The sequence below is a fragment of the Heteronotia binoei genome, chromosome 3, assembly GCF_032191835.1.
Source record: "Heteronotia binoei isolate CCM8104 ecotype False Entrance Well chromosome 3, APGP_CSIRO_Hbin_v1, whole genome shotgun sequence".
Classification (NCBI taxonomy): domain Eukaryota; kingdom Metazoa; phylum Chordata; class Lepidosauria; order Squamata; family Gekkonidae; genus Heteronotia; species Heteronotia binoei.
This window is the reverse complement of record NC_083225.1, coordinates 150,184,799-150,210,664: the sequence shown is the minus strand read 5'-3', so window position 1 is coordinate 150,210,664 and position 25,866 is coordinate 150,184,799. Positions and strand designations below refer to the sequence as shown.

At 42.0% G+C, this 25,866-nt stretch overlaps 1 protein-coding gene across 3 annotated transcripts; it reads left to right on the top strand.

Annotated features, from left to right (window-relative positions):
• The first annotated feature begins 38 nt into the window (after positions 1 to 38).
• Positions 39 to 25,818, top strand: CCDC191 (coiled-coil domain containing 191). 3 transcript variants are annotated; one of them, XM_060234645.1, is made up of 17 exons: positions 39 to 181; positions 1,220 to 1,258; positions 1,690 to 1,831; positions 3,023 to 3,169; positions 4,468 to 4,646; positions 5,376 to 5,599; positions 6,856 to 7,018; positions 8,494 to 8,684; positions 9,307 to 9,547; positions 11,262 to 11,740; positions 12,121 to 12,197; positions 18,618 to 18,700; positions 19,243 to 19,344; positions 21,175 to 21,318; positions 22,385 to 22,537; positions 23,230 to 23,384; positions 25,186 to 25,818. In XM_060234645.1, exons 1-17 carry the CDS (start codon positions 110 to 112, stop codon positions 25,316 to 25,318), a joined length of 2,724 nt encoding a protein of 907 aa, XP_060090628.1. In that variant the 5' UTR covers positions 39 to 109; the 3' UTR covers positions 25,319 to 25,818. The 3 variants fall into 3 exon arrangements, with proteins under 3 accessions (XP_060090628.1, XP_060090629.1, XP_060090630.1); XM_060234646.1 differs by having other exon boundaries at positions 102 to 181; positions 1,693 to 1,831; XM_060234647.1 differs by having other exon boundaries at positions 102 to 181; positions 9,307 to 9,532; positions 25,186 to 25,319.
• The last annotated feature ends 48 nt before the right edge of the window (positions 25,819 to 25,866 follow it).

Below are 25,866 nucleotides of genomic sequence, written 5' to 3'. Positions count from 1 at the left end.
AATAGTAGAACTTCATTTCCCAGCATTCCCCGGGTGCCGCTACGGCAAATGTGTGTGAACGAATGTCAGACACTTAAAGAGAGAAAGTGGTGATCTTTTGGCTTCTTCAATGGCGGTTATGGGACCTCGACCTGGACTGTACCGTTGGCGGCGTCTCAACCAGCCTCATTCGAGAGAGAAGGTAGGAGGAAGGTTCTGCCGCAGGCTTGATCGCTCTTGCCACCCTGTGCACCCTGCCAGCCTGTGCAGCCGTTCAGTCAGGGCTCAGTATTTGTTTGGATTAATACGTTTTTAAATCGAACTCAAGGAACTCAGAACAAAGTGCATCATTCTCCCCAACTCCTTTTTCTCCTCATAACAACCTTGTGAGGTAGGTTAAGCTGAATGACAGTGACTGGTACAACGTTACACTGCAAGCATTCATGGCAGAGTTGGAATTTGAACTGGTGTCTCCTAGATCCTTGTTTGATACTCAACCCCTACAGCAAATGTGGCCAACGGTAGCTCTCCAGATGTTTTTTGCCTACAACTCCCATCAGCCCCAGCCACTGGCCATGCTGGCTGGGGCTGATGGGAGTTGTAGGCAGAAAAACATCTGGAGAGCTACCGTTGGCTACCCCTGCCCTACAGCCATCAGTACCACCCTAATGGAATTCTCATTGATCCAACCTGAGCAACTCCTTTTTGCAAGTCAGCACCAGAGTGGAAGAGCCAGTGTGTGCAATGAATCAAGAGGTGGGGAAACCTAGGCTCAAAGTCCCACTCATCTGCACACAAAAGCTTACACCCAGACTTAAACTTTGTTGGTCTTAAAGGTGCTACTGGACTCAAACTTTGTTCTATTGTTTCAGACGAACATGGCTACCTACCTGAATCTATCTCATAGGGTTGTTATGAGGATAAGATAAAAAAAAAGATAGTGGTAGGATAAGCCAGTTATCTGAACTCTTTGGAGGACTGAATAAAAATGAAATCCCAGGCCCACTGAGGCACTGCAGGTTCCCAAAAGAGAACTAGGCAAGAAGGAGCTTAGTTGTGGCAGTTATAGGACCTCAACACAAGCAGTATTTTGGGCAGCATCTCACTCATTTCAATAGGAGGTAGACTTCTTGTTGAGTTAGGAATTGCAAGGGTGTACAGTCCTGTATTTTTAAGAAGGGCTTTTACTTTTATTTTAACAGGAACATTAAAGGAAATATTTATGTGATTTTTTTTCCAGACAAAATTTGATGTTGACAGTGTCTCACACTGGATTAAGGTAAGAGGAAATTCAGTGATATGCAGCCTGTCTATACTTGTTAACTTTGCAGTAAATCACATTTTATTCAATTCTGTTTATATCCTATAGGCTGCCAGTGTGTGCATTTGTATATGAGAAGCAGGACAGTAACTTCTGAGTAATTATGGGGTGGATTTGGGTTGTTGTGCTCTGCTTGTAAACATGCATAATGCAGATTTTCCCTATGATTCAATAAGATCATTAATCCCTCTGGCTTAGTTCTGTCTGCTCTTACTAGTAATGTTTTCCCACAGTCTCCAGCAAGGGCCTTTCTGAGCTCTGAGAGATCTTTTTAGCTAGACTTGTCAGAGATAAAGACCTTATGCAAGCAAGGAAGTACTACTGACTCAGCTATGGGATCTGGGCTCTGCACCATCTCCTTATACTAAATTTTATTATTTCTTTCTTAGCAGGTGGAACAAGCCTCTGAATTTGCTGTTTCTGAGGTTTTTTCTTTTAAAAGGAAACCTTATTCTCAAAGGCTTAATGGTCCAGTGCTGGATTTAGAGACAACAGAGCAGCTGCAAGAGCATGATGAGGCATATATGGAAGGTATTTTCTAAATGTAACTGTGATGTCTCTAGTTACTCCAGGATACTATCCGATGAGCCATCTGTGTTCATGGCTTGTGTTTCAGAGGGTTTTGTTAGGTCCCCATAGAGGCTGGTGTATGATCTTAGGTTGTAGATATTCTTTTATTCTTGCCCCCAGGTATGTTGGGGACTGGCTACCTATGCTGGCATTACTGTTGACTGGTAATGGTGAAAGGGACAATTGGTTATGCTGAAGTTTGCTGGTGACAAAATAACTGTCAGCAACTAAAGTAAACAACAATAGCAATATAAACTATTGTAAAATTATTATTACAATGTTATAACTTACCAGTGAATCATTTGGGTTATATCCTACTTTTTAATCAATTTTATATCCTTCTGCTTCTCTTAGGCTCAGCTTAAAATAATGTAAAAATACAATAAATAAGGATAAAAATCATGAATATTACATAACCTGAAGGGACTTGCTTCAAAATGAATGTATCTATTTATACCACATGTTTCTCCACAAAGGGAACCCAAAGAGGCGTACATCATGGTGCTCCATTTTATCCTCTGTTTCCTTATACTGGAAGGGGGCTAAAAATGTTGGTAAGATGTGCCTCTGTCAGATTTTGGTTCTGTCCTAGTTCTGTATACTTTCCAATTTTAAAAAAAGACTAGGTTTTATACCCTGCTTTTCTATTCCTTAAGGAATCTTGAAGTGGCTTAAAATTGCCTTTCCGTTTCTCTTCTCACAACAGCCATCTTGTGAGGTAGGTGGGGCTGAAAGAGTTCTCAGCCTCACCTGAGAACTGGCCCAACGTCACCCAGCAGGCTTCATGTGGAGGACTGGGGAATCAAACTGGGTTCTCCAGATTACAGTCTGCCACTCTTAACCACTACACCATGCTGGATCTCACTCTGGTTTAACCAATATTTTGGAAATTTTTGAATGCCAATATAATTCTCTCCTCCATTTTATCCTCAAAACAACCAAAAAGCATTTATGTGTGTGAGAGAGACAGTGACTGATCCATGGTCACCCAATAAACTTCCATAAAAGAATGGGTCTTCCAGTTTTGGGTCACATGTTCTAATCAGTACATCACACTGGCTGGCTGTGTTCAGGCTTTGTTTACACCTTTAGCTTTTTTGTTACCATTCTTGATTGCAGTAACATTGAGAGGTTTTTTTTTTTAAAAAATAGCTCGAGAACTGCTTAGCGATTGGATGAATTCAAAACTGAAATTAGAACTGACATCTGATCAGGAAGACGATGCTGAGAATCCTGCTGTTGGCTCTGTTCCTCCCCAGGAACCCTCTCCTGGCTTTCAGAAGTATGACAAGTTTGATGGTGAGGACTTGACTTGATTCCACACTTATGTTTGCAAATGGATCCTGTGCATGTTTACTGAGAAGTCATTTCCCTTGAATCTAGTGGGACTTACTTTCTAGTAAGTATGCATATGATTGCAGTTGTTGAGGATATGTTGTTAGAGGTAGTAGTTGAATGGAAACTTGGTTCCATATATATGCATTTAAAGTTGAAGAGCCAAGGGGGTAATAAAAAGTCCATGGTGCTTTGTGGATCTGTGTTGGTACATATTGTGCTGATACTGAAGTTACTCTGTTTACAACACAGCATTTTGGTCCCTCGCTAAGAACACAATTCAACACAAGCTATGATGATGGTGAAAAGCGCCATCAAATCAACTTATGGGGACCCCGTAGGGTTTTCAAGGCAAGAGACCGTTCAGAGGTAGTTTGCCATTGCTGGCCTCTGTGGAGCAACCCTGGACTTCTTTGGTGATCTCTCATCCATTTACTAACCAGGGCTAGCCCTGAGTAGCTTCTGAAATCTGGGTTCTCTTTTCCTTTATGTTCTGCTTTCCTTTTGCGTCTGTAATCTATGTGTTTTTAAAAGATATAGTTAGTTTACAAATGCATGGCCTTGGGTATGGGGAAGATAATTTTGATTTATTTTGCATACTAGGACATATATGAAAATGGTTTGGATACCAGGTGAGATATTTTTCTGAATATTGCCTCATGAGCATGATGATCTCACAGCTTCACATAACCAATCAGATCTTACCACCTTGCAACACCAGGGTGCCAATTCAAAAAGAGGGCAGTCCATCCCCCGCCTCAAAAACACTCAGATTTGTTGTCAGGGGTGGAATTGGTGGGGGGACAAAAATGCTCAAAGAGGAGATGTTGGTAAGGTGTGGCCTTCCTTTTTGGTTGTGTCCTGGTTATGTCCATTTTCCAAACTTTGATGTAATTTATAATAAATTTAAATAAATATAATAATTAATGTTTATAATAAATTTATAATATTTTTAAATGCTGCCAACTGAAGTAGCAGATTTGTTTAATAGCAGATACTTTGGAGAATTAGGCTCCTCGGAAGAGTAATAACAGTTTCTCTGTTAACCATTTTGCTTTGGGAGATTTAAAAGTTATTTTGATGGATGAAAGGAGAGGACTTACTTTCCTGGACTACAGCATAATATTAGGGAGACAAATTACAGTAAATACGTGTGTTTTCTTGTATATTATGTAAATAATTCAAGAAGCTTTCATTTCTGTAGGATTCAGAACCACATCTCACAGGAGGTTTATTGCTGCAGTTTGTATCATATATTCCAGATTTGTATGTTTACTTGGAACAAGAAACAGAAAATACTACAGTGCAAGACTTTTTGCAGCATTTACTGCAAAGTGAAGTAGTGAACAGTGGGATACTGGAAGACCTTAGAACTGAAAATTACAAGGAAAAGAGGAAGCCCAGGGACCCCCGAATTACCATGGAGTTAAGGCATAAACAGGTGGAGTAAAAGAGACTCATTTCCCATAAGAAACCCTTCCTTGCTTGTTTGAAGTACAGCTACATTAAGGCACATGCTGTTGTAAAATGAAGGTGACAAAAATAATACAGTGGTTTTGGGTTTTTTTTAAGATTTTGTCTAAGGGAGTAATTTGACTGTGTCCAGTTACGTGCTGTACTTGAAGTCTACATACATGGTGAATTGTAATCTAAGGAAAGTACTTGCATTAGTTTAGGGCAAGGGTGGCCAAACTTGCTTAACATAAGAGCCACAAAGAATAAACATCAAATGTTTTTGAACCTTGAGAACACTCCAATCCTGATGGTGTTGCCTGAAATTTAGAAATTATGACAAGAGCATATCCATGGAATATGGTTCATGCATTTGTATATGCATTCCTGAATCTGGATATTGTCAGGAAAGATCTCATGGAGCAAAGAAGCTGTTTATAAGTATAGCCTGCCCCAAGGACTGCCATCAGGGTTGCCAACCTTTGGGTGGTGGCTGGAGATCTCCCTCCCTTAGCCTGGAGAAAATGGTCACTTTGGAAGGTGAACTCTGATATTATACCCCACAGAAATCCGTCCCCAAACATCCTCCTCAGGCTCTAGACCCAAAATCTCCAGGTCTTTCCAAACTTGCAGTTGGCAGCCCTAACTGCTGTATTCACATTGTTTTGTTTCTGATGGAAACAGTAATGCAGAACAGTCATTAATCTCTCCTTTTCAGGTAAAAGAAAATCGCCTGAAGCACCAGAAGGCACTAGAGCTTGTGAAACAAGAGAAGGCCCTGAAAAAATCTGCTGTGTCAGAGGCCCAAAAACAACTGCAGGATGAGAACAAGAAAAAGGTCCTGAAAGCTAGAAAGGAAGAAGAAGAAATCCAACAGCAGATGGTAAAACTGCGGAAGGAGATGGTAGAAAAAAGACTCCTCATGCGACAGGCACAAGAAATGTAAGCATGAGAGAAAAAGAACTTAGAAGTCCAGCAGAGTTTGGTCTCTTGCTTCTGAGGCACTGTATAGCCCAAGTTTAAAATTTCTTCATTTGTGATCTCCTGGATGCAGTGAAGTCTGTTTCATGAGGCTTAGATGTTATACTGCTTTTCCTAGCATTTATTTATTTAAAATATTTCTGTGATCATTCCCCATAGAGGATAATGAGAGTATAAACATCAGTAGGCAGGAACATCAAAGAATAATAAAATCCAGTAAGACTTGCAGTAAAACTTGCAGCAATTAAAGACTTCAAATCTATGCAGCAGCAATACTGAAATAAAATATCAATGATTACAGGAAAAATAGGCAAAGATATATTTGTTACTTTAAAAGCTTCCAGAAGAGGTAGTTACAACAAAAACTCCAACTAACAATGCCTCAAAGAACACCTGCAAAGAGTAGGCTGCAGGCTACGTCCCTTCAGGGAGGAATTCTGTAAGTGAGGCATTGCCCCATCTCTTCTAGCTACCCATTTCAGTGCCGCTAATGGAAGCTCACAGAACAGAACTTCAGATGAAAATCTCCAAGGATTAGCCTTGCAGTTCCATTTTACACCAATCACAAGTCTCTGAAATATCTTCAAAGACAGCTTCATATAAAGTGCACTGCAGTCATCTAATTGCAATCATCTAAAGCCTCTGCAGCCAGATGCCACTTTTCCAGAAAAGGGATGCATTTGGAGAACTGGCCACTGTTGATTATGTAGCACAAATGAGATCTTTTGAAGATTTTATTCTAATACTACCTTGAAGCTGCTAACCAGCAGTTTTAGAAGGAGTGTAGCTTTATTCAAGACAAGCTAACACCTCAAACAATATCAGCCATTTGGCTCTCACCCAATCCATTGCTACTTCCTAACATCTGGTAAAGGAGTTCATGGCCTCTGCTGAATTTGTTGAGAGGGAGAAATATAATTGGGTATAATCTGTATCTCAATGGCATTGAACTCCATCTCTAGAGGATCTCTCCCAAAAGATATTAGTATAGTGAGGAGAATAATGTTGGCAAATAGAGGGAGGGAGGGAGGGAATTGCCAGTTTATATCTTGGCAGTGAGTTCCCAAGGTTTAACCATCTTCCACTAAAATTGAGATCATGCAGCTACTCTGCTTTTAAATGTAAGGATCTAAAACTAGTTCACTGTGTGATGAGATGAACATCACAATGCTCTCTTTCTCTTACTGTTTTCTTGTCATGGATTGTTTCTTTTTCAGGGAAAGAAAGCGGCACAAATTGAAAAAAAATCATAGGCTGGTAGAAGCTGGCCTGGCCCCTACTTTGCTAGCTCCACTTGATTGTGAAAAAGAAAGACAAAGGAAAGAGAAGGAAGCCATGCTGCAGGAGCTACTGAACAAGATTGACACTGCAAATCACAAGGTGAGCACTCACAGTTTCTGTTTGTCTGAGCACTTTGAGCCAGACTGTGCTTTTTACCTGGGGTTTTGGGCAATGTTTGCTAAACCAATAAAACTGTCTGTCAAGATTTCTTAGCACAGCAGAAGGCCACTTGTGGAGATAGCGGGATACTCTTTAAAAGAAAGGGTAAGAGCCATTAGTGCAGCAAGCAGAAGTTGCCTATGTGGAAGGAGCTGGGGGTTTGCCTTGTGGTTCCTGGCTCACAGCCACACTGGTTGTGCACACATGGTTCTCTTTTAAGCCCACCTTTCAACTGCCTCTCAAGGCAGTTACAGACAAGCATAATATGCTTAGAAATTACCTGAATCCTTTTGTCCTAGATGCTTCTTGCCAGAAGAGCCCTTGTTCTTTTTTTTCTCTCCTTCTGAAGATTAGCTTATCTTTTTCTTCCTGAAGGGCTTCAAGTCCTTCAAACACAAGAAAAAGAGAAAAACACATATGCAGGTTTTGTAACAGTTTGGCTGTGTCAGGTGCACGTGCATGTTTGAACTAGAAGAGAAAGTGGGAGAATGCATGCCATTCCCGATGTGTACCCAGCACTTTGTTAAGATTGGAAGCGAGCCTAGTAACACTAGGATCATAGGTTTGGCTACAAGCTATATGTTTCTGGTTAAAACTAGATCTCTCCTCCCTCCCCCCAGATTAACTTCATTAATATTTTTAGAACATTTTCTTTCAAGGTGGGTGAGAGCAATTGAGGACAAACTGTATCTCTGTTCTGCACCTTGGCTATTAAGGAGCTGAAAATATAATTAAGCAAAGGTTATGGGACATCTCCCTACAAATGGACAGATCACGAGTCTACTCTGTACCATCTGTGGGGAATTGCAGTGAAAATTTAGTTCCATCTAACTGACTCTTAATGCTGGAATTCCCCAAATATCACTGAGCTTTTCACTCTGGCTCAGCTTCTACCATCTGCCTTTTTAGAAGGGGGGGTATGCACGTACCCTGTATGCAAAACGCTTCTGCCAGTTGGTATGCTGGAAACAATTGAGCATGACCTCTTTTATCCAATATCTTCTTATTGTTGGTTTTACCAGAACATTTGGAATATGTATATTAATCCATTTATGTCCAACCATCAAGGTGAATCTAACCAGTTTTAAATTTCTCTCCTGTTCAGTGATTGATGCATGGAAGTTGCCTTTAAAGTAGCCAGGCAAAATTTTGTGCCTTGGCATATTCAGTTAGAGAGAAACCAAATGTTAGCATTTTAACAAATTTTATTGAACCAATGTATTTTACAAGGTATATTCAAAATATGTTTCTAAAGGGTTTGCTTCCTCAAGAGTCGATTTCTGATGTTGGATTGTATTAAACTGACTGATAACAAGACGATTTGCTATCAGCACATCTATTTTGCCTTAATTGGCTTTAGACCTACTGAAGATGATGGAATGCGGTGATTACTTTTGTAAACCTTTTCCTTGTAGTGCCTGCAAAGGTATTTCTCTGCCTGGCATAAGCTTATTCTGGATCTCAAAATCAAGCTAGGGAAAGCCCAGGCTCTTGCAGACTGGAAGTGCCAGTTGAAGATCTTGCGAGCCTGGAGAGATTACACATGGTCCCAGAAGATGGAGCAGGAGACTCAGAAAATGGAGAGCCAGCTGCGGGATCAAAACAGGTAGCAGCTTGTAGCACAGGGTGTCCCTCCCCCCCCACCCCCCGTGAACTTACTAGGACAAGAAATGTATCAAGTACTCCTTGGGAGCTGCTTCTGTACTTAGAAGTTTCTGTTCTTGAAATGAAAAGTTAAGATTACATCCTTAACTTTAAAAAAGCACAGAGATGCATGGCAGAAGTATGCTTTTGAAATTACCTTCCCAAATAACAAATAAAATGTGTATAAAAACATGAACGTCCTACTTTCCTGTAAATAAAATCCCTAGGGGACAATACTATGTAATCTTTTGAAACCTTTTCTATCTTAAAACATATCAAAATTTCTACTAGTTTTCCTCATTTCCTTCTTGACCCTTGTGTCGTAAATGACCATGAGCCCATGTGGCCTCATCTGGCATCACATGTGAACTCATCTTTTCCTGTTGCCAGTCACTGTGGAGAAAAGGCTGGGCAATTCCTGGCCTATTCTTTTTTTAATTTTGAAATTTGCTGATCTTCGTCTTAAAGGTGCACCAGTCCTGAAAAAATGAACTGCTCTAAAATTAATTCTCAAATCCCAAGAAGCTATCCTAATGAGGGGCTGATAGTTAACTTCAGTGGTCATTTTTACATTGGTTTTCCAGGAAAAACCAGTTGGCAACAGAGTTTAATCGGAAATGCATTTTGCACCGTTACTTTGCTGAATGGCAGCATTGGAGTCAAATGGAAACTGAAAAGAGAGAGCTGCAGTTGAAAAGGGAGGAAATGAGGAGGAAAATGGCAAAGTTTCTGGAGGAAGTGGCCCTGGAGAAAAACCCTACCAATCGGCCGTGGAATGCTGGAACAACAGAAGAAGCTCAGGATCAATCTGTGAGTCATGGAGAGGTAAATTTTATTTCTATCTCTTGCTTTTATTTATTTTTTAATTTTAACACAGAAGGTGATCATCATTCCAAAGCATAGACTTAACAAAAAAGAAGTTGGTAACTGACTTTGGGCCAAATTCACCCCCAAGCGATATCTTCAGTCTGTGCTCCCCCCACCCCCTGCCAAGGAGAGGGGGGATGTGGCTAAGGAATATATCCGGTCACAGCACTTTCCAGTGGACCCTTTTGTTGGATACTGCATGGAGTCTTGGCCCAGCCACTCCTGACTCCCTTCTCAAAGAGGTTGTTTTGCAAAGCTAGCTGCTGACCAGGGACGTAAAATACAAAATAGTGAAGAAAGTGTGGTGCCTATAGTTAAATAAGCTACTCTTTTAGGTTGTTCCAAAACTTGTTCTGTAAAATTTCCAAAGAGATTCTGTATTCAAATAAATATCTCTCTTTCCAACAGTGGAGGGGATGGTAGGAGAAGGAAAGGAGAAAACTTATGGTTTATATGTAGTGTAGGTAGAATCTCAGGGACAAAGTAACAAGTGAACCATCCAAAAACAGAAGGACTGCTTCTCTGCCCTGACAAAATACTGTTTTCCCTGATGGGAAGAGATCACAGCCTTTGCAGTGCCAAGAAAATGAGCGCAACATAAAAGGCTTTTGTACCCTGGCATCAGTAGTGATGTGAGAAAACAGTGCTTCAAGGGGAGTTGTATAGTTGGGAAAACTCAAAAAGACCATGGAACAAATGTACCTGCTTTTTGCAATTGCTGACCAGATGACCCACCCAGTTTTTATTTATTTAATTAGAGACTTTCCATTCTGTGCCTGCCAAAGAGGCTATGCGGTGGGAGACTGTAGGATGCCTAAACATAGAATCACAGAATTGGGCCATACAGGCCATCTAGTTGAACCCCCTGCTCAATGCAGGATCAGCCTAGAACATCCCCAACAAGTATTTGTCCAGCTGCTGCTTAAAGACTGCCAGTGAGGGGGAGCTCATCACCTTCCTTGCTAGCTAATTCCACTGTTGAACAATTTTTACTGGAAAAAAAAGTTTTTCCTAATATCCAGCTGGTGCCTTCCCACTCTTAATTTAAGCTCATTATTGTGGGTCCTCTCCTTTGCTGCTAACAGGAACAGCTCCCTGCTCTCCTCTAAGTGACAGCCCTTTAAATACTTATCAAGAGAAATCATGTGTCCCCCCCCCCCAAACCTCCTCTTCTCCAGACTGAATATTCCCAGGTCCCTCAGCTTTTCCTTATAGGTCTCCAGGCCCCTGATTACCCTCATTGCTGACTTCTGCACCCGCTCCATTCTCTCTGCATCCTTTTGGAGGTGAGGCCTCCAGAAACACACACAATATTCCAGGTGCCGCCTGACCAGTGCAGTATACAGTGAGACTATGACATCTTACAAGGTGTGCAGTTTGGATGTTATGCCTCTGTTGAGACACCCCACGTTGGCATTAGCCCTTTTTTGTCACTGCATCACACTGGCAAATCATATTTAACTTATTTAACCCCAAGATCTTGTTCACACACACTGCTTCATGTAATGAATAAAAAGGAAACAAAGAGAATGGTTTTCCTGAGAGACTGTTAATAGGTTCCTTGGGAGCAGTCATGCTGACCTGTTAAAAGAGCTTCATAAGCAAAAATGCTTTTTCAATGGGATTGGAGATCTTGATGTTAATAATCAGCATATGGTTTCTTCTATTCTAGGTCACTGAAATACTCCTTTTAGAAAAGGAGCTCCCAGATGCAAAAGTGGAAACAGCAAATTCCTGCTCTCCAAAGACCTGCCAGAAATATAATATTCCTCCCTCAGAGCCCAAATGGGCATGGCAGGTCACCCGGAAGCATGCTGCTTTGAGTGCACATCACCAAATCACATTTGATGGCCTAACAAGAAGTTCCAGGCAGCATCTCAGTACTCCAAGTCCACAAATGGCACCTGGCTGGTTGGGCCCCTTAGAGCACCGCCATGCCTTCCAACAGCAGCTAATTGCAGAACAGCAACGGCAGCTTCAAGAGCAGCAAGAACTGATTCTTGAACTTCAGGGAAATCAGAGTCTAAAGAAGGCCCAGGAGGATGCTGGCCAAGCCACAGCTGTTTCCAGGGCATTTGGCAGTCCTGCTCCAAGAGGAGGAAAGCAGTTAAGAGAAAATCAGCCAGATTACACCAATACCAAACCTTCGAGGTAAAGCACCAACAACATATCAGTTTCTCTGATGGCTGCATAATGCTGGGTTGGGACAGCAGCCTCCAAAGGCACATCCATGGCTCTCTCTGGCCTCACTTTATCCTCACAACAATCCTGTGATATGGTTAGGCTGAGAAAGTAAACTTGAGCAAATGAATTTTGTCTCAGTAAACAGGGTTTACTGTTAGTCTTGATGATATTCTAAGAAAGATAAATGGGTTCACTCGTTCCTGGTGAAGTAGAGAATTCCCATTACTGCTATTTGGGATCTTTTTGAATCTTTTGTACTTGAAAAGAGCTGGTGTAAGTAGTCAGTAATCATTCTAACTTATGTTTTATGTTGTAGGTTTCTTTATTCCAATCTGTCTTTCTTTCAGGTCCGATGATCACCAACTGGCAGCTAAAAACAGGAAGAATCTGAAGGTATCATCCTCTGCCCATCCATTACTCAAAGGTATATTTCTATACTTGGAGAAGTCCATTCACTGAGTACTTGTGGAAGACTTCAATAAAGTATCAGGCATGCAGGCAAACATATAATAAAGAGCATCTCTCTATTCAGAAGTATTTGTGTCAGGTTTCAGTCCCCTAAAACGTATCTCAAAATATTTTTGAAGGGAGTTTGAATTCAGTCAATTTGGACATGAGTTAAACTATTCAGAAGACAGGTTCAAAGTGGCATGAATTTACTGAAAAGCCAAATTATGTTGTTTTTGATGTGTAAAACATGGATGTCAGTATGCAATCCTGTGGATGCAATGCTATGCACACTTATCTTAGAATAAACAAAGTCTATAGAATGTGTAACTAGTAGAATTAGATTTCCATCAATATCTGGAAGTTTAAAAAGAAGCTCTTCACATGTGTACAATTCTATTTCAACTGTGACAGTTTACATTAACAAACCTTCCTCTTTTTTGGTGACATTAACATTTTAACAGTCTAGGATTGTGAATCATGAGATTTTTTTTATCATTCTGAAGGGCAATTTGTACCTGCTCTGGAAGTTTACAAAGCAAAAATTAGATCCTTTCTGTGCTATGGAGCTTCAATTTGGTTTCCATCTCTTACTTTGAAAATTACGAACATAAGAGAAGCCGTGTTGGATCAGGCCAATAATCCATCCAGTCCAACACTCTGCGTCACACAGTGGCCAAAAAACCCAGGTGCCATCAGGAGGTCCATCAGGGGGGCCAGGACACTAGAAGCCCTCCCACTTTGCCCCCCCCAAGCACCAAGAATACAGAGCATCACTGCCCTACAGCCAAAATTTCTTAACACTATCTTCCAAGCACCTAATTGCACTTTAAACTCCAATTTGTATACAGAAGCTGGCCTTACTTCCATCTCTTGTATGGGAAGCTGTGGTGAAATTGCTAGACCAGATTTTCTTCCTGACCTTAGAAAATGGACCAAACATTATCTTTTTCTGTCCTCCTGGACAAAGTTAGTAAACAAAAGACTCATATCTGTGAATTCCTTGCCCTAGTTTGCCTTTAGATTTTTCTTTAGTTATGAAAAAGATAATTAGCTTAGAACAAGGGGACCATCTTGAGTTATGCAGAGATTCAAAAAGGAGATATGGGCCCTCTTTTTGAGAATTTAGTACCCTTTCTTTTCCAGTGTTTCCAGATTATGTGAATTTTTAGCAATCACAATTTATTTAAGAATTTTAAGCATAAGAACGTAAGAGAAGCCATGTTAGATCAGGCCAATGGCCCACCCAGTCCAACACTCTGTGTCACACAGTGGCCAATATATGTGTGTGTGTGTACATACATACACACACACATACATACATACACACACACACACACATATATATACACACACACTGTGGCTAATAGCCACTGATGGACCTCTGCTCCATATTTTGAGCCAATCCCCTCTTAAACCTGGCTATGCTTGTAGCCACCACCACCTCCTGTGGCAGTGAATTCCACATGTTAATCACCCTTTGGGTGAAGTACTTCCTTTTATCCGTTTTAACCCGACTGCTCAGCAATTTCATTGAATGCCTGCGAGTTTTTGTATTGTGAGAAAGGGAGAAAAGCACTTCTTTCTCTACTTTCTCCATCCCATGAATAATCTTGTAAACCTCTATCATGTCACCCCACAGTCGACGTTTCTCCAAGCTAAAGAGCCTCAAGCATTTTAACCTTTCTTCATAGGGGAAGTGTTCCAACCCTTTAATCATTCCAGTTGCCCTTTTCTGGACTTTTTCCAATGCTATAATATCCTTTTTGAGGTGCGGCGACAAGAACTGCACACAGTATTCCAAATGAGACCGCACCATCAATTTATACAAGGGCATTATGATACTGGATGATTTGTTTTCAATTCCCTTCCTAATAATTCCCAGCATGGCATTCGCCTTTTTATTGCAATCGCGCACTGTCTTGACATTTTCAGTGAGTTATCTACCACAACCCCAAGATCTCTCTCTTGGTCAGTCTCTGCCAGTTCACACCCCATCAACTTGTATTTGTAGTTGGGATTCTTGGCCCCAATGTGTATTACTTTGCACTTGGCCACATTGAACCTCATCTGCCACGTTGACGCCCACTCACCCAGCCTCAACAGATCCCTTTGGAGGGCCTCACAATCCTCTTTGGTTCTCACCACCCTGAACAATTTAGTGTCAACTCCAGATCATTAATGAACAAGTTAAAGAGCATGGGACCCAGTACTGAGTGCTGTGGCACCCCACTGCTTACCGTCCTCCACTGTGAAGACTGCCCATTTATACTCACTCTCTGCTTCCTATTAATTAGCCAGTTTTTGATCCACAAGAGGACCTGTCCTTTTACTCCATGACTCTAGAGCTTACTAAGGAGCCTTTGATGAGGAACTTTTATCAAAAGCTTTCTGGAAGTCAAGGTAAAAAATATCTATTGGGTCTCCTTTGTCCACATGTTTGTTCACCCCTTCAAAGAACTGTAACAAGTTAGTGAGGTAAGATCTTCCCTTACAGAACCCATGCTGAGTCTGCCTCAATAACTCATGTTCATCAATGTGCCTACTCATTCTGTCCTTGATAATGGTTTCTACCAACTTTCCTGGTATTGAAGTCAGACTGACTGGCCTGTAATTTCCCGGATCTCCTCTGGAACTGTTTTTAAAGATGGGGGTGACATTTGCTACCTTCCAGTCCTCAGGAACGGAGGCAGGTTTCAATGAAAGATTACAAGTTTTTGTCAGGAGATCCACAAGTTCAACTTTGAGTTCTTTCAAAACTCTTGGATGTATGCCATCTGGACCTGGTGACTTATTAGTTTTTAATTCGTCAATCAGTTGTAGGACCTCCTTTCTTGTCACCTCAATTTGACTCAGGTCTTTCAACACCCCTTCCAAAATTAGTGGTTCTGGAGCGGGCAAACACTTCTCATCTTCCACAGTGAAGACTGAGGCAAAAAATACATTCAGCTTCTCAGCCATTTCCCTATCCTCCTTCAGTAATCCTTTTACCCCTTGGTCATCCAAGGGCCCCACTGGCTGCCTCCCTGGCTGGTTTCCTGCTTCTAATATATTTGAAGAAATTTTTATTGTTGGTTTTTACGTTTTTTTCAATATGCTCCTCATAGTCCCTTTTTGCCTGCCTGATCACAGTCTTGCATTTGATTTGCCACAGCCTGTGTTCCCTTTTATTAATCTCACTTGGACTAGCTTTCTACCGCTTAAAGGAGTCCTTCTTACCTTTTACAGCTTCCATTGTTTTGTTCGTTAAACATGCAGGCCTTTTCTTACACCTGTTTGTGCCTTTCCTAACTTGTGGTATATATTTTATCTGAGCTTCTAGGATTGTAGTTATAAATAACCTCCAAGCTTCCCCAAGGGTTTTGACTGTATTTACCTTTCCTTTCAGTTTCCTCTTCACATGCCTCCTCATCTCAGAGAATTTACCCCTTTTAAAGTTAAAAGTGGTTGTGCTGGTCTTTTGGGGCAACTCCCTATTTATAGAAATGCTGAAATCAATAACGTTATGGTCACTGCTTCCAAGTAGTGCGATCACTTTTACATCTCTCACCAAGTCTTGGGCATTACTTAGGACCAAATCCAGGATCACCCCACCCCTGGTAGGTTCTGTGACCATCTGCTCCATAGCACAGTCATTGAGAGCATCTAGAAACTCAATCTCTTTCTTTTGACCTGAACACATATTGACCCAATCAATCTGCAGGTAGTTAAAATCACCTATTACGACACAGTTTTTACATTTAGACGCTGTCTTTAATCCTTCCATCATATTATAATCATCCTCTATCTTTTGATTTGGTGGGCGATAACAAACTCCCATAGTTAAATTTCCTTTTGGACCCTCTGTTTCGACCCAAAGCATTTCTAGAAGGGAATCTAATTCTTTGACCTCAGTCTTACTGGACTGTATACCCTCTCTGACATACAGAGCCACCCCACCTCCAACCCTTCCCTCCCTATCCTTCCGATATAACGTATATCCAGGAATCACCGTGTCCCACTGATTCTCCTCATTCCACCAAGTTTCTGAAATTCCCATGTCTATGTTTTCCCCAACACTAAACATTCTAACTCACCAATTTTACTTCGAACACTTCTAGCATTCTAGCACTTCGAACACTTCTTTTCTTGGCTTGACACAATGCTTTCCCTCTTAATGAATTATTTGGTAAATTCTCAGGTAGTGTATTCAAACAGAGAGCCTACCCAAGTTGAAATATGTAGGTGGAATCTCTTGGTTCTTATTTAGTTGTTAAAGAAGATATGGACTGACAAAAGAGAGGCACAGTAAAGCCCAGCTTGCCTTCCCACTCAGTTAAATGAAATATTAATCACTATGACAATTTGCTCCCTAAAATTAGAGCCTCACCTTGAGTTGTATTTCATGGCAGCATTTAACCACCCTTATTGCAACCCCTAAACTCTGGTGTCTTGCTTGAGGATCTCTCATATGACTAAAGTTGTAAAATGCAACTCGTAAGACTATTTTTAGTACATTTACTATGCTGCCTTCTAGCCCCAGAAGCTTCCCAGCCAGCTGATAATAAAGCCAAAATAAAGGTTTTTAAAATTTTGTCCAGAAGGCCTCTAGGACTGGTGTTGCTTTCATACTGTCAGGGGGAGGGAGGTCAGTTCTAGGGCTAGTAACCAAAAAGGCATTTCTGCAGGTCCTGACAAACCTCACTTTAGATAACATTGATTATCACAGGAATGGCATCTTCTCTGGGTCTCAAAACCTGAGCAAGTTGACAGAGGTGGATCTTCAGGTACTCTGAATCCAAGGCATAAAAGGGCTTTACTGAGAGCCAGTTTGGTATAGTGGTTAAGTGTGCAGACTCTTATCTGGGAGAACCAGGTTTGATTCCCCGCTCCTTCACTTGCAGTTGCTGGAATGGCCTTGGGTCAACCATAGATCTTGCAAGAGTTGTCCTTGAAAGGGCAGCTTCTGAGAGAGCTCTTTCAGCCCCACCCACCTCACAGGGTGTTTGTTGTGGGGGAAAAAGATAAAGGAGATTGAAAGCCACTCTGAGACTCTGATTCAGAGAGTAGGGTGAAGTATAAATCTGTGGTCGTCTTCTTCTTACGGGACAACACCGGTAGTCTGAATTCCTGGATCCAAATCATCAGCCAATGCAGCTGATACAACAGTGGCATGATGGGTTCATTACAACAAGTATCCATTAATTTTCTTGGTGCCACATTTTTTACTAACGAGTTTTTGAGCCATCTTCCTGGAAAGCCCCCTGAAGAACGTGCTATAGTAATATAATCTGAATGTTACTGATCATATTGAACTCTGGCCAGGTTTACATCCTTCAGGAATGACCATAGCTAACCAATGACTTCTCTGCCACCTGAATTCACCTGTTTGTCCAACAATAAGAAGCAGCCAGGAGTGCCCCCGAAGTGTGTATTTGTTCCTTTAGGAGGAGTGTTACCCCATCTGCAACAGGTTGAACACTACTTCCTGCTTCAGCTTTTATTCCTGACCCACAGTGCTTGTATTTTGTCTAGATTAAGTTTCAGTTTATTCACTCTCATTCAATCTTCCACTGCCTACAAACCCTGATTTAAAACCTCCACTGTCTCCATAGAATTAGTAGGAAATATGAGAGAGCACTGCATATTGATAGTGGTGAGCCTGGAATCTCTCTGAGCTGCTTCATTTGCATGTTAAATAGAATTGGGTGCAAATCAAAACTCTGTGGTATCCCATAAGCCAATGGTGAAATTAAAGAACTGAGAATGTTAATGGAAATTTACTTAGATTGGCTTTCTTGGTTTATCCAGCCTTAGTGCCAGTATACCTTTTATATCTCTTCTCCAGAAAGCTTCACTAAATGCTGAGAAGAACAGTATACAAAATGAATACAGATCCAGGTGGGCAGCCATGTTGGTCTGAGGCAGTAGAACAATTTGAGTCCAGTGGCACCTTTAAGACCAACAAAGTTTTATTCAAGTTATGAGCTTTCACATGCAAGCACACTTTTGTTGGTCTTAAAGGTGCCACTGAATTCAAACTTTGTTCAAAATGAGTATTTATTTATTTCAATTTGGGATGGAATACAGTTTGGGCTGAATGAATGAGAGGAGACTTAATTGTGTCTGCCACCAACCATAATATACATTCATGGCACTAATAGGCATAGTTGCATCCTCCACTTCCACAATTCTGCTTCATGTTTTTTGAGAAAGTGTCGTTGCCAGGTCCTGCTTATCCAGTTTCCTACTGTATTCTGGTGGACTCATTGGAGTGGAATGTTGAGTTAGAGGGCCCATTCAGATGGCAAATCTAACATCCTTTAAGTGGGAAGCTTGCAAACCATGCTACATATTCTTAACATCCAAAAGCACCATTTGCCCTAGCCCTTGTACCCTTTCTTCCTCAATTCTGTAGCTATGGAAGAGAGAGCAATTCAGAGAGCAGAACGGAGGAAGGAACTGGAAGAAGCAAAGAAGAAGCGTGAAGAGGAGAGGCTAGTAAGTAAAACTGAAGGAAGCTGACTACCCTGATGAATGTCTTAACAACAGCTTGCCCACCTGGCAGCAAGAGAAGAAAAAAAAATTGAGGCATCACCAATACAGGTTACCAGAATGGCTAGCTAGATGTTCTGGAAATCTCTCTTCTTTACCTCTCATCATCTGGTTTTCACAGGTATGCAGCCCTGGAATATGTAGTTTTCAAGGGTAGAACTATCCTCTATGAATAGTGACCATTATTTAGGCAAAGAGATACTTGAGCCAGTGTGATGCTCTGGCACACAGGAAAATAGTTTTCATGTATCTGTAGTGTCCTTGTGTAAGCATAACTCAAGTGACCTGGGGCACTACCAGTGCAGTCCTATGCACTTACTCCAGCCTGGGTCCACTGAAATCATAGGACTGCAGTTAAGTTTACCTAGTATAAATTCAGGCATTAGTCTCTATTCAGGAAAGTGATTAGCCTGTAAATTCTGTGTTTCTTTATATGAAAATGCAAATGTGCTGAGGTTGGCCTACTTAATGCTTTGATCCATTTCAAGGCCCAACTGAAGGCTGAAGAGGAGGAGCGCCAGAGGCAAGAAGCTACAGAAAAAGAGGCTCAGCTAGAGAAGAGGCGGGAGGAGAGGAGACTGCAGAAAATGGTGAAAATACTATTGTGTTCATTTCTATTATATTAGTGAATTATAATCATTTTGGGCTGTTCACTGCCCTGGAGAGGTCAACCATGGTGTAAAGCAATGTTCAGAAGTGAAAACCATTACCACTGCTTGCATTTGCCTCTTATACAGGTCATTTCAGACAGACATTCTTTCAGAATTACACTGACAGTCTCCATATGAAATGTTAACCTGGTTCCCTGTGTAATGGAAGTGGGCAAGGCTAGTGGTAGAAATAGTCTTGCTTTGCTGGTAGAAGGGAGTGCTCTGTCATGTTCAGGGCCCAGCCTGGTGCTGTTGCTGTACCCAGGGTTTCTGAGATACAGAAATTCAGTGCAGAAAGCACAACAGTAGGTACAGAGGCAAGGTCTATAAACCAGTCTGGAGTCAGAGATCACAGGTCCAGTTTGAGGTTCAAGGGTTCAGTTCCAGGGTTGGGGAATAAGTGCAGGGCCTGGGTCCCAGGCTGTAGGAGCAGGGACAATTTACCAGTGACAAAGTACAAAGCAGCAGGTCAGGAGAGAGCTCTGCTAAGCAGGTCAGCTTCACAGAGGTGTGGCAAGCCTTGCTCAGTGTATTCCTTTTATCTGCTTCATTGCTGACTCATCCCCTGAGCAAGTCTTTACTGTTTTCCTATCACCCTGTCAGTCCTGGCCCTGCAAGGACTCTGTTCCAGGAATTAATATTGATTGTTGCTGAGCAATCAGACAAGCACTTTGTCTTCTCTCTAGAGCTGTCAAGTGCTCTTTCTTCCTACACTCTGCTAGTTTGGAAGAAGCCCACATAGATGGAGACACCAGCCTCTGTGGCATCTCTTCCTTCTCCTGAAAGACTGAGCAGCCTGGCCATGACTGAGACGCCTGGTGGGTCTGTTACTGGACCCAGGTGGGGACCCCATCAGTGCAGGTCCTGATTCTTTGGATTCCGACGAGAAGGTGACAGCTGGCTGGCCCAAGACATGCATTATAGGGCATTATTCACCAGCCACTGAACCTGATGGTCTGAGTGCCAGAAAGTACTCACAGTGTGTTCTGGAGCAACATTTAGACATTGTTAGCATGCCAAGAAGACTGTGTCTAGAAGTGCCTTTCAGGATATTCCCAAAAGCAGCTCCTTTATTATTCAAATCAACAAAAGACAAAAACGTAAGAAGAGCCCTGCTGGATCAGACTGATGGTCCATCTAGTCCAGCATCCTATCTCACACAGTGGCCAGCCAATTCCACTAGAGGGCCAACAATAGGACATAGAGGCTGAGGCCTTCCCTTTATGTTACCTCCTGGCTCTGACATTCAGAGGGTTTAGTGCCTCTGAATGTGGAGGTTCCCTTCAGTCACCATGGCTAGTAGTCATTGATAGACTTATCTTCCATTAATCTCTCTAATCCCCTTTTAAAGATGTTTATTTCTACCCAGCTTGCTGGGGGTAAAGTGTAGATGATTAGGGAAGGCAATGGCAAACCACCCTGTAGAAGTCTGCCAAGAAAACGTCCTGATGTGACATCACCCCATGGGTTGGTAATGACCCGGTGCTTGCACGCCTTTACTTTTATTCCTGTGGCTATCACAGCATCCTCTGGCAGCAACTTCCACCTTTTAATCATTCTCTGTGTAAAGTAGTTTTCTTTGTCCTGAACCTACTGCCCATCAGTTTAATTGGATGCCCTCGAGTTCTGGTATTTGGGGAGAGGGAGTAAAATTTCTCTTGGTCAGCTTTTTCCTCTTCCTCCATATTTCATTCTTAATCCCTTTCCTAATAATTCTTAAATTTTTTTGGTCAGGATATGAGTTGATCTCCTTTGTTTCCTAAATCACAGAAAGAACTAGAAAAGCAGAAAAGGCTGGAGAGGGAGCAGCAGCTCCTGTCAAAAGCAAAGGAGCATTATGTTAAGGTCCTGCTCAGGGATTGGGGGCTGGAGCCCTGGAAAAGATTGAGGGAGCAAACTCAGCAAAATATGGTGGTAAGTGCCAGAGTAAAAGTGAAATAAATGCCAGCCTCTGTTCACTAATCCTCGGTCAGGGTGCTGAGAGTTGTAGAATGAACCTGTTCATCAAATCCAGGTTTCTGAGCAGCTTCTGCTTAGCTCAACCTTACAGTATCCCTACCCTCTTCCCTGACTCACTTGTGCATCCTGACTAGGGAACACCTCTAGCTTTAAGTCTCTTTCTTTGGTGAGATTTAAATTAAAAAGGAAAGCTACAGAGTTAAAGAAGAGACCTACGGAGAAGCAACAGCATAGAAAGTGGATTCTCTCATAGCATGCACTCTGACTGATGGGAGGCAGTCTTTTAGATAGCTCTATTAAGTGTTGTTTGAATGACTAGAGTTCTCGTTTCAGAGGACTTTTATATCTGCAATGTATGGGTCATTTAATTTCCATTGTGTTGTCATGTTTCTAATGTCATGTTAAGCTATGCTTTTAGTGTTATCTGTCCTAATATCAGATGAACAGACTAGAAATTTAATCAGCCAGCTAAATAAATAGTAGTTATCTGCACTGACATACAGAGTCAGGAGCATCTAGTCATCCAGACCTGGCAGCATTTCATGCATAATATTAAGGAAAATGAAATCCTATTGCTATACTGCAGTTGGAAAGAAGCAGTGGTTAGATTACTTGCTCTGTTTTTTTAAAAAATGTATATGTGCATGTGTGAGTTTGTGTGCACCTGGGTCATGGCGACCTCTAGTGACTGACCCCTACTGGGGGCCTGTAGGGATATTCAGGGAAGTGACTGAATAAAGCCTGCCCCCACCTCCCGATTGCAGATATTCCAAGGAGGTCTCCCATCTGTGTACATGCCAGTCAACCCTACTTAACTTCTGAGATCTGACAAGATCAGTCTTGTCTGGGCTATCCAGGTCAGGGCAGCTACTTGCTCTGGAAGCATAGTTGCAGTGCAGTACGAAATCCTGAAATGGAAATACTGAAAGCATACATTGCTACAGGGTTCTGTGGCTGCAGCCACACAGCAGTCATTTGAATACCTGTGTATCTCTCTGACTCCTGTTGATTCCATGCTCAGGTGGCAGAAAGGCATCACTGCCTTGAATTGCAGAGAAAGTGCCTAGTCTCCTGGCTTCAGCACACACGTGAGACTCTTGCTAGGAAAACTGCTCAGGCTGAGGAGCTCTGTTCTTGCCTATTACTGAAAAGGTACTTAAGGAGCTGGATACAGGTAAGCAAGAGAAAATCTTGGTTTCTGAAACAGCTTTTGTCTGAAACTACCAATTCTGTGAAGAGATTCTAATCCATGTGGGTTAAAGTGCACTTCTGGGGGCAGCTTGCTCTTGCTTTCCTTACCAGTGGATTGGCTGACAGAGTGCCCAACAACTTTTGTGCCAATGTGGACAATACTGGGCCACACTTATTCTTGGACTTTGGGCATATGGAACCTGGGATGGAGGGTTAGGCGCTTGTGCAAGGCAATAGTAACTGAAAAAGTGAATGGTAGTCCTTTCATTACTATGGCACCACCTTTGCAGCATGATGTATGGGACTCTGTTCCCCTCTCTTGCATGGCATCTGTAAACCTGAGCAGACTATGTGCAGGTGTCCCAACCTGGCTTCCAGTGTGCTTGGATACGTGTGGAGCCTGCCTGCTTCAAACAAGAAAACAGCCCCGAAAGCGGAGACTTTCTGGATGCTGAAGTGTATTCAGTGCAGAAATCTGTGCTTGTGTGAAATAACTGAATACACATAGTCGTCACCAACAGCATATCACTCTAGCTGTTCTGTTTTTTGACAGATTCTTTTGTTTTCATCTGAATTTGCACTCTCATTTCTGTCCTTATTATTTTCTGTTTCCCCTCCTCTATGTTGCTGAATGCATTGGTAAAATACTCTCTTTTGCTTGGATCTGGTGCCCAGTACAAGAGTTATGCATCTGCTTTGGAAGAAAATGCAAACAAATTCCATGAGACTTCACTTAAGAAGACTGCCTTTAGGGCTTGGCTAGATATGTTTAATAAAGAGAAACTTGCCTTGTGGGAGAAACAGAAGACTGCGGACCAATGCAATGACAGGTGATTATACGCAGCTTTTGCTTAAGTTGCTTGTAGTGCAGGGGATAGTTAGTTGACAAACTAATGCAAATAATTTTTTGATGCTGATTTTTCCTAGTGCACAGCATTTAGGCATAAACCAGAGGCAGAGACTTAATGGTGTTCTTAAATTCAGACTTCTGGATTTTGCAACAACTAGATAATCAGATTCTGATTGGTTACTGAACAAACTTAAGTACTCTATGTCAAAGGCAAAAAGGAAGCTAACAGTTTTTTAGAAGCAAACAGCGAAAAAAGGTGTGATATATGTGGCTACCTTTACAAGTGTTCTCTAGATTTAGGATTGTATGTATCCATGAGTGAACATATGAATCTGCCTTATACTGAATCAGACCCTCAGTCCATCAAAGTCAGTATTGTCTACTCAGACTGGCAGCAGCTCTCCAGGGTCTCAAACTGAGGTTTTTCCACACCTATTTGCATGGACCCTTTTTAGTTGGAGATGCCGGGGATTGAACCTGGGACCTTCTGCTTTCCAAACAGATGCTCAACCGCTGAGCCACCGTCCCTCCCCTTATGTTATCAGAGCAACACAGAAAAGGGGCTAAAAGAGAAAACCTCCCTTCATTGTAGGGTGGAACAGTCCTACTGTGACCTGCAGGCCATATTCCACAGTGCCTTCCAAGGTGTCTGGGCCGCAGTGGCTGCCCAGGCTCTCTGCCTGGCTCTTGCCACTCACCTGGTTTTCCCAACACAAAGGGGCTGTTCTCCCCCTCTCAGTTCTACCACTGCTTACACTTCGCCTTTGTAGGAACTGCCCACTGAGAGGGCTAGGGCTCCTAGCTCTGAGGCCTATCCAGTGTCTGGTTACCATGGGGAAAGCTTTATTGCCTTGTGTGCTACTGAGGACATACCCACCAACTGAGTGCCCCTCCCCCACTTCTGTTGCTCCTCTTTCAAATAGCGTGTATGGGATGGTGGTCTAATGTGGTGTGGAGAATTTATTTAAAAGAAAATGTCTACATGTATGTTCTTATCAGAGCCACAGACTGAGCAAGGGATCCGAAAGAGAAGGGTAAAACACAGTTCCTTTGTTCCTCCCTCTGTATATGGGCTAGTGGGTCTGGGTATGAAGCAGGCTCCAACTGTCAAAGGTTACAGTTGTTCTAAAGGGTCCCCATCACCTTTTAAGCACATGGCAATGGCACCTCCTACAGACCTCAGGTAAGAGTTCTATCTGTCTTGATGCAGTCAGAAAATTATTCCTAAAGTCTTTCTAGCACCTTAAGTTCTTCAGATCTCTGTTCCCTGCTCGATAGCACCTGTCTAGCTGGAAGGGGTGTGCGTGATTTGACCATCTCATTGTGTCTGCCAGATTAAAGTTTTTTAAATGCATTTTTGGTAAAACTGTTGCTTTTGTGGATACTCTTGTCTACAAGCATGACACCCAGTACTAACTTCTGAAGCCCATTCATGTTTGTGTACAGTTTCCCAGGAAAAAGGGAGAGGTGCATGCAGATAAGCAGAGTAGATTGAAGAAAAGGGTCAGAGGACAGGGGCAGCAATGAATGCGGAATTAAAGCCCAGGAGATTTTTGGCTATCCCATTGACAACAGATGTGGGGCTCTTTGTTGAAGTCACACAGCAACATTTTTTAATGTTATTTCTGTAATTAAAATTCTTCAGCTTGACTATAATAAAATCATTCTGCTGTACTTTCGCCCATAGAGGCTTGGGGTAAGACAGTTTGTATAGCATTTGTGCATGTTTTAATTTTGATGTGGATTTGTTTATCTCCCCCATCATTCAATATTTGATATAGGAGAATAACACTGATCGCATTCAGGGCCTGGCAGCAGTTTCCAATGTTGATGAAAGAGGAAAGGGAGAAAGAAGAAAGACTACGACGACTAAGGAAGAGAGTCTCTGAAATTCTTCCAGACTTCCTCAAGTAACAGAGAGCAGCTTGAGTTGGATGAGAATGGAGTTCATGTGCATCATGTCCTTTCTAGTTGAGAACAAATCCATGGAGATGTTCCAGGAAATGCTATGACTGTACCTGTCATTTGGGTCTCTCTCCACCACAGCAACATCTTTGCTTCGCGAAGAAATGTTATATTGAACTTCCAACAATCAAAAACTGTGCTAAGTATCTGCCACAGTGGTCTGCTTCCTATACACAAATGTAAACCTGCTATCAAACCCTTTGCACACACCTGCAGCTGTACAAAGGATTACTTCTGTAGTGTTATCACACACAACTGGAGTAATGGCATGAATACCACCATCCTATAAATAGCTAGTCACAAGGGTATACAATTAGACTCATCCCATGGATAGACTGTGTTCCCCTCTGTTGTGGGACTGCCCCAATGGAAACTGGATTCCGTATTGCTGTATGTGTAAAGCACAAGTGACTTAACATGACAGTAAAAAACTGACAGGTTGTATCTTATCTGTTGTGATAACTGCATTCCTTTAGCTATGAGGCTGCCATCTTGTG

Excerpts from the sequence above, each read along its gene's own strand:
- CCDC191 (XM_060234645.1), top strand. The coding sequence starts at position 110 with ATGGCGGTTATGGGACCTCGACCTGGACTGTACCGTTGGCGGCGTCTC. Across the intron at positions 7,019-8,493 it reads TTGACACTGCAAATCACAAG|TGCCTGCAAAGGTATTTCTC; the intron begins GTGAGCACTCAC and ends TTTTCCTTGTAG. Across the intron at positions 11,741-12,120 it reads ACCAATACCAAACCTTCGAG|GTCCGATGATCACCAACTGG; the intron begins GTAAAGCACCAA and ends TCTTTCTTTCAG.